The 10,780-nt window shown below is 38.8% G+C and overlaps 1 protein-coding gene across 16 annotated transcripts in view; it reads right to left on the bottom strand.

Moving 5' to 3' along the window:
- Nucleotides 1-850: 850 nt before the first annotated feature.
- LIMCH1 (LIM and calponin homology domains 1) overlaps nt 851-10,780 on the bottom strand; it is a 201,090-nt gene continuing 191,160 nt past the window's right edge. For 13 of the 16 annotated variants that reach the window (XM_036252741.1, XM_036252793.1, XM_036252732.1 and 10 more), the window contains 2 exons: nt 8,861-8,963; nt 851-3,710 (listed from right to left, as the gene is read on the bottom strand). In XM_036252741.1, the coding sequence (XP_036108634.1) occupies nt 3,685-3,710; nt 8,861-8,963 (129 nt within the window). In that variant the 3' untranslated portion in view covers nt 851-3,684. The remainder of the gene's footprint in view (nt 3,711-8,860; nt 8,964-10,780) is intronic. The other 3 variants (XM_036252830.1, XM_036252836.1, XM_036252842.1) reach the window with 1 other exon arrangement.

Here is a 10,780-nt window from a genome sequence, read left to right as displayed (position 1 = left end):
ATAAAGCAATAAAAACTCCAAGGGTCTTGCTTGCTATTACCACTATCCACAAATTTGGAACAAAGTGCAAGGAAAGACACATGTGCATTTTGGTTTTTCCTCTTTTTAAAAATTTTTATTTATTGATATGAGAGAGAGAGAGAGAGAGAGAGAGAGAGAGAGAGAGAGAGAGAGATTTGTTGTTCCATTTATTTATGCATTCATTGGTTGATTTTTGCATGTATGTGTTCTGACCAGGGATTGAACCTGCAACCTTGGCTTATCCGGACAACACTCTAACGAACTGTACTACTCAGTCAGGGCTATGAGTGTATTTTGGAAAGCTAACAATGACACAGGATGCCACCATTTTGCAACATTTATTTCTTGGTTCAACAATGGAGAAAAAGACCCTCAGCAAGACAAACTGAATGCGCACAGTGAGAGGGGAACCTTGGGGAAAGGGCAGGACACGGCCACAGGACACGGCCACCGGCCACCGCGAAGAGCTTGCCGGCTCCCTCTAGCCAGCGCTGGAAGTTGACCGTCGTTTGGTTGTTCCAGATCATTTCCACTGGCATTTGCCTGGTCTCTGCTGGTTATTGTGTGTCTCATCTCGAGGTGTTTGAATCCTTCAGTGGAAGGCAATACCTTAGTGACCCCTGCAATCAGCTGGTAAATTTGAGTTGACCTAAAAAGTGCATCATATGCATATACTAATATGCATCATTGCCATCATCTGACTATGCACCCCTGGACCACAGCTACAGAAGAAAGAGCTTGATTCTCTTTCCTGAGTCAGAAAAATGACCTGCCCCCTCAAAAAAAAAAAAACCCAAAACAGGACAAAAGAAAACAATAGAACGCAAAGTTGATTTGAGTATTTTATTTATAAATGTACATTTACTATAAAAGCTGTTGTGTTTTAGACAACTTTTTATTTATTTTTTTACTATTTCTCAGAGGCATTTTAGAATAAATATTTTCAATGAAGGTTAGTGTAACTGATATAGAACATTGGCCCACCCAGAACAGTAACATCTTTTGGACGGACTCACACATGAGGTGGATCGTTTCAGTTTGTTAAGTCTTACACTGTGTATAGATAACTATAATATGTATTGCATTAATAACACTACATAGAAAGAATGAGGAGATGTCATGAAAGTTTGCTAGTGAAAAACAGAGTTACCCATGTTTTCTTAAGAAAGAGAAGGGACCAGCTTTTGGAGTATGAGAAAAAAAAATCAGATATACTTCCTTAGGAACAATAAATCACTCACTTGCCTCATCTGTTATTTTAAGCAAACACATTTACATTGTAGCTCAACAGAGCAGAGCATTTTTTTTTTCCTGGGATCTCAAAGATTATTTGAAAAGAAATAGATCATACTCATTATGCTGCATTGGGAAAAACAAGATCTAGTCTGCCTGAGCTGCCATGTAACAGACTCCAAATGAAATATAAATCAAATATAAATAGAAACAGTTGGCAATTAGAATTTAGAAAATGTTGGAGATTATTCTCTGCTGGTGACTATTGTTCATTATGGAAAAGCACATCTCGCAGCTGGAGAATGGGCTTTATTTTTCTTGACTCGATTCTAGCTTCAATACATGTACAATGAGTCTCACTAAGAAATATGTATAAATGGGTTTGTGAAACCAGAAGAGAATGTGCAATATTCATATTCATAGAATCCCTACATAATGGATGGAGTTCCACATGTAAAAAGTATTATATAAAAATCGGTTATGAATGATCATATTGTACATGTTTTGCGCATTATTTCTGGTAAAGTACTCTGCGAACATCATGCAAAGTGTAAACATCACATTATCAAAATATTTACTAAAACATGCAGGTGGTTAATCAAAATATTGAACTTAATCTGTACATTTTCAAAACGTTTTCTTTTGAATGTTCTCTATTTTTCTTTTTAAAATTTTTTATTCCTGTAAAACAGCAAACCCTTCCATGAGAAGTCTTGGGAACTTGGAAGTGACTTCATCTCTCTTCGATGTACTGCATCCATAATTCATCACTGTGTGCAATAGCTTTGCATTTTCTAAGGCACAATTTTTAATGATATGATGTGTAAATTTCAATCTAACAACAGCTCATCCAGATGGCAAAATGGTCAAAATGCTTCCAGTGGCCGAGGAAATTTCTGCACTTACATGGAACCCGCATGCAGAGAACCGTCTAGCATGTAAATAAATAACTGCTAGTCATACTCAGTAAGACAGGAAAAACATTATTGCTTACATAACAGAGTAACATCTACTTGATCTCCTTTTATGACTACATTAACCTATTAGGAGGATATCCATAGTCTACATTCACAAAATGTCATCTTCACTTATTTGCCATCCTTTTAAGGCAGAATAAATAGTCCCCCTTTCCCCAGTCTTAAAGAAAACAGCCTGGAGATTTAAAACGTGATGCTTTTTAGTAACTGGATGCCTTTCTTGGCCAGCTGAAACTCACCACACAGGGCAAAAAATAACCAGCTCTCCACCAGAGTTCCTCTCTGAAGGTCTCCATGAGCCAGGGCCAGAATTCTGACAGTAAAGAGTCGGTGATGTAGGAGAATGAGGACCAGCAGATGTCCATTAGGGTGGGTAGCGTGTATGTGACATGTAGGTTCTTGCTGGTCACACACCAGTGGTTTATCACATCACATGTCATTTGGATTCTATGAGGATGAACTTAATGCTTTAGACACCTGTGTTTCAGGCCCCTAAGGAGAACTCGCAGGCAAGGCTGAGCAGTGGTCTCACTTAACTGAAGGACCCATCTTGATGCAAGTTTCTGTGTGCCTTATACCAAGTCTTCATTGAATGTAGAGTCTGAAGAGAAGCAAGCAACAGAGCCCTCGTGGCTAGATGGGCCTGCCACTCTTCTGAAGATCAAACTTCCTCACATATTTTGGTAATAACTTTGGAAATGATGGCTACAATATTTCCCTACCCTTGGGCAATGTCCAGAGTGTAAGTCTAGCTGATACTGCAAGGGTTGTCTTTATCTGATGGACCAGACTCTATCAATGATACAACCTTCAAAGGATACAAAACCTAGTATTAACGGTGCAATAATTTATGACTTCTACCTCCAAAGGTAAGTAACACAAATGTTTCAGGATTACAGTATACATTATCCAACTAGTGTCTCTGCATTAAAAACAAGTTATAGCTCAGAGCCATATGCTGTGGTGTTTAGTTTCTGAAATGCATTAATTGTAAGCTCCGTCTTTAAAGACCACACATCTCCAATTGGCATGTCTTGCACTTTCTGCAGCTCAGTTTTGTAAACACAAAGTATTTAATTTCTAGAAATACTAAAACAAACAGGTTTATTGAATCATCTGTATCTCATTAACTCCCCAAAGAAGAGAATAACACATTTTAAGCCATAAGTCTGTTTGATCATGCTAAGACCTTCTTTGAACTAGTCAGAATCATTGCCATTCAATATTCTTTTGTATATACTGTGCAAATGCAAAAGAAGAAGAAGAAAAAAAAAAACCAGGGAAAACACAAACACTGTGCTATAAAAGAACAGATACCACCTTGTAGAAGAGCCTTTCAGAAAGTAGATGAATGCTGAGAAGCCCCTGAACGTGGGGTTCTGTTGAATGACTGACTGCCAGGGGACACTCTCCAGAAATAAATGGTGAGTGATCTGGGATCTTGAAAACCATGTCACAATGTTGTGGGTTGGCCAGCACCTGTGATAAAGAAATCAGAGCAACATTTGGTTGTGTAGTCAATGCTTCTTGCTTCAGATATTTAAAAATTCCCCAAATTAGCTATGACCTCTGCCAGGCTTTTTCCTCGAGGGAGGAGAACCGTTCCCCCGCCCCCCCAAAGTGGCCCCTGGAGCAGCAGTACTGGCATTACCTGGGCCTGTTACGAATGCAGCTTTTGAGCCCCAGCCCAGAACTTAACAAGGAGCCCAAGTAATTCATATGCCTTGTAGAATTTGGTTTGAAATCCTCTGAATTTCACTCTACACCAAATGATCCCCATCAACTTTTCTACCTTGTCTTCTTGGCAAAAAAAACAAGAAAATTTTCTCTCTTCTCTCAGTTTCTTTAGGTTTTGGTTTCTCTCAGAATAAATACATTGCAACAGGAGGAATTTGACATATGATCTAGAAACAGGATTGCTAGATTCGGACTTAAATATACAGATCACCCAGTAAAATTTGGATTTCAGAGAAACAAACACAATTTCTAGCATAAGTATATTTCCTATATGATATTTGGGATACAGTACTGCTAAATCCTGAACATGCAATATTTGAAATGTACACATACAAAAGAAATTCATTGTTTATCTGAAATTCAAACTCAAGAGGGCAAAAAAGCATTTAACTGGGCATCTTGTACTTTATCTGGTAATCCAACTAGGAAGGATGATTTGGTTCCATATTTCCTGCTGAAACCTTCACCAAGTTTCTTCTTCGTTTGAGGCACGGGAGTTGTGACAAGGCAACTGCAACAAGGCAACAACGGAAACCCCCCGGGACTTTGCGTTAAGTACATTTCATGCGCGTGAATGATGGAACAGCCACAAAGACACCGGCACCGGCACCCGGGCACAAACGGCACAAGTAAACATGTGTGGCGAGACGCGTGACAGGTCGTTTGTCTCGCAGTTACCATTGCCATTTACATACAAACTTAAAACTCTTTACATTGCTTTTAGGAATTGCATTTTAATATGCTGTTATGCTATTTTCCCTCTCCAAGAGAAAAATTTCATTTAAATGTGACTAGTTACTTGAAGAAAATAGGATTATATATTCAGGTTTTATTATTCCATACAATGAAATTATTTTGTTTCACTTAGAATGCCTATGATGTGAACCACCCCTCCTATCTATCTATCTCCCCTCTTCTCAACTCAGATCAAAATCAAATAAAGAAGCAAGAAAAATGGTTTTTAGATATTTCTTTCCATTCTGACTCTTTTACTGCATCTGGGAGTGTAGTCAATTCATGTATTTACATTTCTCTAGCTCAATGTTATATCCTCTGCACCAACTCACTCCTAATACATCTTTTTTTTTTTTTTTCTTATGACACCAAGAAAAAAATGAGCAGTATTCTCAGATGTGCTGGTCATTCTCTCTATGTGTTGACTTAAAGTTTAGCCTAAAATGATATTAACATTTATCTGGAAAACTAAACATGAGAGAAGAGTCAGGAAAATTTGGAAAAAGTAATTGGAGTTAAGGTGGCCACTGTGGCTCAATTTTAAAACATATTATGAAGCTATAATAATTTAAATTGTTTGACATGGAATAAATAGTAAATGGGTTACTAAACATAAACTATCCAGAAATAGACCCAAATATATATGAGAATTTAGGTTATGAGAAAGCTGGCATTTCAAATTAGTGAGGAACAGAGAGTAGTCATTAGTTATATGCACACAATGGGCTAACTGGGGGTGTGGGCAGCTGGATATCTATCTCATTTCTTACCCCAAAATACATTCCTGATGCCACATATTTACATGTGAAAAAGAAAACAAAGACAATTCTAGGAGAAATCTCAGCTAAATTTATGACCTTGGAGTAGTAAGAGTTTTTCTAAGTAGGATGGAAAACAAAGAATGGAAAAAAAAAGAGATATGTTTAATTACCTAAATAAAAGTCTTTTCTATGAAAAAAAATCACAAAGTAGAAAGACAAATGATAATTGCCACAAGCCACAAATATAAAAGAAAAGGATAAAAGGAAATTTCTTTAATTTACAAAAACTCATATAAATCAAGTGCCAGTAGAACAATGAGCAAAGGATAAAGCAGCACATTTTTTAAATAGAAAAAGAAATATAAGTGGTGAATAAACAGATGAAAAGATGTTCAAACTCATAATTAAAGCCGTAGGATCAAAGCAGGGAGCCCCCCCCCCCCCCCAGCAGAGCAGAAATGGGAGGAGTCTGCCCACATCCAGCGCTGACACAGGGAGACGCTGCGCTCCGCAGGGCGAAGGCGCTTCTCTGGGGCAAGTGGTCTGAGCTGCAAGCACACGCCTTCTCATCACGGTCCCACTGCTCACACCCACTCCGTGGAAATGCTTTCAAATGATCATCAGGACATAGGTGCAGGATGTTCACTGGAGCATTTAAAAAATATTAGAAAACTGGAGCCCGGCTGCTGTGGCTCAGTGGTTGAGCTTCGACCCATGCACCAGGAGGTCGCCGGTTCCATTCCCGGTCAGGACACATGCCCAGGTTGTGGGCCAAATCCCAGTGGGGGGCATGCAGGAGGCGGCCAATCGATGTTCTCTCTCATCGATGTTTCTATCCTCTCTCTCCCTTCCTCTCTCTCTAAAATCAATAAAGAAAAAAAAATGAAAAAGAAAAACTGGAAACAACTGAGGTTCTCATTCGTGAAGATTTAGTTGTAAATGATGGTAAACTCATACAATGGGATTGTATGCTATCAAAAAGCCATTGAAAAGAACGAGGAAGACCATGTTACATGGCAAAATTGCCAAGATATATCATTAAGTTAAAAACAACAGCAACAAAAACTAAGTACAGAACATTTGTGAACTAAAAACCAACACATGCATTTGTGTATTTGTGTGTGTGTGTGTGTGTGTGTGTACACTTATACAAACATACATTCTGTCCCTCTCTCCAAGCAATGATTAGAAATTGATTACAGTGGTTAACTTGGTAATTTTTATTATACTTTTAATCTGGCATTTTTCTGAATATCCAATTTTTCTAGCCTTATACCACAAAAACTTTTACTTATGTGTTCATTTGAATATTGATAGAGGTAATCTCGGCAGAGGATAATAAGACTCTTTGCTTTCTTCTTAGTATCTTAGTATTCTAAAAAACACAAATCCTAGTAAAGTATTGCATTAAAACATAAAATAAACAAAGAAAATAATCCTATCTTCAGTCTATTTCCAAATCACTTTCATATTTTTCATCTTATGAGACTGTTACTGAAACTCCACAGTTTTTGTCTTTAGATTTGGAATTAAAGGTGGTTAATGCCCCTTAGGGTCCCGATACATAGGAAAAAAATTCCTGGCCTAGATCCAGAAAGCTAATTTCCAAAAGAATGACAATGAATCATCCAACTTCTCAGTTAAAATAAAAGTGTGGATGAAAGCAGGTTACTGTCACCCAGAGTGGGTTCATGTTTGCTCTCTGCTGCCATCCTTCAAGCACTTCAGATTATGAAAGAAATTCAGATTTACAGCCTTTTCAAACCTGGCCCAATGGTCCTGCAGCCTAACAGTGCCCTCTTCTGGTTCCGTGATGCACTCAACTGGCCCGAGAAAAAGTATAATTTATAGAAGATAGAAAAAATCACTTTGAAAATGGGAAAAAAAAGGGTTTAGTTTTCATTTCTAATGTATGTATAAAGATAAAAAATTCAGTTAAAATATACTTATATAGTATACATGTATTTAGGTGTTTGTGTATGCATGGTACATATATGGTATACTATTTATATATTGTATATATTTAATATATAGTATAAAAATCAATATCAATATTACATGCTTATTCTATGTGTGTATATACATATAATATGTATACATGGTATAAATATATGTAATATATAACATACATGTTACATGTGTATATTATATAGAATACCTAGTATAAATATATAACATATAAGTATAAATATATAATATAAAAATACAATACATAATATAAACAGTTCAGTTTGATGGTATCAACTGTGAGTTGGAACTGTTCTGACCTCAAGTCAAATGTTTATCATAGGTCAAAATCACCTGTGTTTGATTAAATTTTTATTTCACCTAATTGTACTAAAAATTCATGTATTTCTCAGAATATACTAAATCTATAGCTATAAAAGGACTTATTTCAATATTTTGCTCTTGAAGTCTATAGTCTTGCACATTTAGAGATCCATGTTTAAAAAGCTGTAAAAATGTCACTTCAGTTACTTGGAGAAATAGTAAAACGTTCTTGAATTTCAAATACTATCTCTTCATTCCATTTATTTTTTAAAGAAAGCATTTCTGCCTGACAAATCTGCATAGAAGAGTCTGGTATTGTATCCACCAGCAGGGCTATTTATGATGGAGAGAGAGGCTGGATTCAGAGGCCACTGGCTAATTTCTAAACAGCAGCTGGGCAACAGCGCCCCCTGGTGCCCCCCTAACCAACATGAACCTCCTGTGGTAGGAAACCTGGATACAAGATCCCAGGGCAGGCTGCTCCAGGGAGCTTCAGGGCAGCACATATTTGTTAAGCTCTGATTGTGTGCTAGAGTATTTTAGACAGGGCCAGGGATTCACAAAGAGGCAGAACCCATCATTGGGTCCCTCAAAGAACTTGAAGTTTAGTTCGGAACAACAACACATTATGTCATGAAACTCTTGAATGTAGGGCATAAAGACATTGAGGAGCTGGTGCTTGATTTGATGAACAATGAAAAGCCATTCTTCACCCCCACCCCACCCCCACCCCCCGATAGTGCCGGTCTTCTAAAGATATGCCTCAGCAAGGAACAGTGTCTCATCGACCTCACGTCTGCCTTCCATCTCACCAGAATCTCTATGGTGAGCTCCGGTGAGGTCTCAAACTTGGCCGTTTTTATCTGCTGGCGTATTAATGCACTTCTGGATAAAAATAATTTGGCCACATCCAAGCAGTAACTTCCAATAAGAAACAAGTGGTAGATAAGGAGTTGTTTCATTATCGCTTCCTTTACCTAGATGCTAATACATCTTTCCCTTAGGGTAGGGACACTGATGGGTAGCATCAACTGACAGGCAGAAATAATCAAATTCCTCAATGGGTCCTATGAAAGGCATGTGATCGTACTCACTCATCTCAAGGTAGTTCACTCCAGTACTTACTTCTGGATCGCATGTAGCAATCATTACAGTTCAGAAGACCGTTTCGAATCCTAACATCCGTCCCACTCACTGCATCTCCGAGCTGTCCTTTACAGATTCCACACTGTGGGTCGAAAGAACGGAGTCATCAGGTGCATGAGGAATCTCTCTATGATGCTTCGTCACCGTTTACACGAATAGTGCGATAGTCGCTTACATACCTCCACCTTTGCGGAGCATCTGCTATGGGTCAGATGCTGCACGAAGAACTGACTGACAGCAACAATACACTTTTAGCATTTTATGATAACTCCTTGAATTTTACAGAGATGGACACTGGTCAGAAAGCTTAGCTGACTTGTCCAAGGTTGTAAAATTGGTAGGTGTTGGGTTAATCCCAAAGCCTATGCTGTTAACCTCTATCACATGCCATTTCTCAATCAAGATGAAGAACCATTTTATTTATTTATCTTTACTGGTGTCAGAGAGAGAGAGGAAGAGAGAGGGAGAGAGAGATAGAAACATGGATGAGAGAGAACATCGATTGGCTGCCTCCTTCATGCTCCCCACTGGGGATTTGGCCCACAACTTGGGCATGTGCCCTGACCAGAAATTGAACTGGTGACCTCTTGGTGCATGGGTAGATGCTCAACCACCAAGCCACACTGTCTGGGCAGTTATTTTTATTTTTTAAATTAAATTTATTGGGGTTACACTGGCTAATAAAATTATATAGGTTTCAAGTTACAATTCTAGAATACATCATCTGTGTATTGCATTGTGTATTTACCACCCAAAATGAAATCTCCTTTTGCCACCATATATCTGATCTAAGAACCATTTTAAACAGATTAAATGCTAGTGATTTTACACAAACACATAGCCAACAGATATCAACGAGAACCTGCCTGTGAATAGTCACTAAATGCTGGCCTGATTGGTGTGGCTCAGTTGGTTGGAGTGTCGTCTCATACACCAAAAAGTTGTAGGTTCGGTTCCTAGTCAGGGCACATACCTAGGTTATAGGTTCAGTCCCTGGTTGGGGCACGTGTGAGAGACAACCAACTGATGTTACTCTTTCTCCTTCCTTCTCTTTAAAATCAGTAGATGTATCCTTGGGTGAGGATTAAAAAAAAAAAAAAAAAATCACTAAATGCTTTCCAGCATTGTTGGTAAGTGCTGCCAGATCAGAAGCACTAGGAAATAGCTGTTCACTGTATCTTCCCACATTAAAGGCAGTGACTCCCAGAGTAACAGATCCACTGAGAATGGGGCTCCTTTCAGCCAAGTCAGCCTGAGTGCAGAGGGACTGTGGGATCCACGGTGCTGGGGGTACCAGAGAAGGGGCGGAAGGGGTGGGTTCTGGTGCCAGCCTCTCCCCAGGAGAGTGGGGCTCAGCGCAGGAGCAGAGGACCAGCCTCTACTCCTGCTTCAGGCTCACTGGGAACAGAGGGAGGCTTCAGCCCAATTAGCTTACAAACTGCATCTATATCACAAAGGTAGGGGGTCAACCTAAGAGGTGACTTATCTTAAAGCATCAGGTCAGTTCCATGGAGTGAATGCTGAGAAAGAATAAAGTCCTTGCTAGCTTAGAAGGCAAGTCTCTTATCCCTTGAGAACCTGCAAAGATTATTTGCCACCTCAGTTATTTTGAGTTCTGGTAAAGTTTTGGAGAACAAACTATGGTATGTTGGAACATATTATCTTGGCATTACCATGAAATTTTAAAAAGTATATTCCTTGAGCCTCAAAACACTCCTAGACTATTTAAGACATGCATTATCTTGGTTAACTTTCCAATGAGAATATTGATAAATTGAGTCTCATTAAGTCTCCATTTTGGGAGCCTGGCTGGTGAGGCTCAGTGGATTGAGCATCCTCCCATGGACTGAGAGGTTCTGGTTGGATTCTCAGCCAGGGCACATGCCTGGGTTGCCATCT

This window comes from Molossus molossus, unplaced genomic scaffold, assembly GCF_014108415.1.
Source record: "Molossus molossus isolate mMolMol1 unplaced genomic scaffold, mMolMol1.p scaffold_m16_p_1, whole genome shotgun sequence".
NCBI classification, from domain to species: domain Eukaryota; kingdom Metazoa; phylum Chordata; class Mammalia; order Chiroptera; family Molossidae; genus Molossus; species Molossus molossus.
Note: the sequence above shows the minus strand (reverse complement) of the source record. Positions and strands in the feature narration are given on the sequence as shown.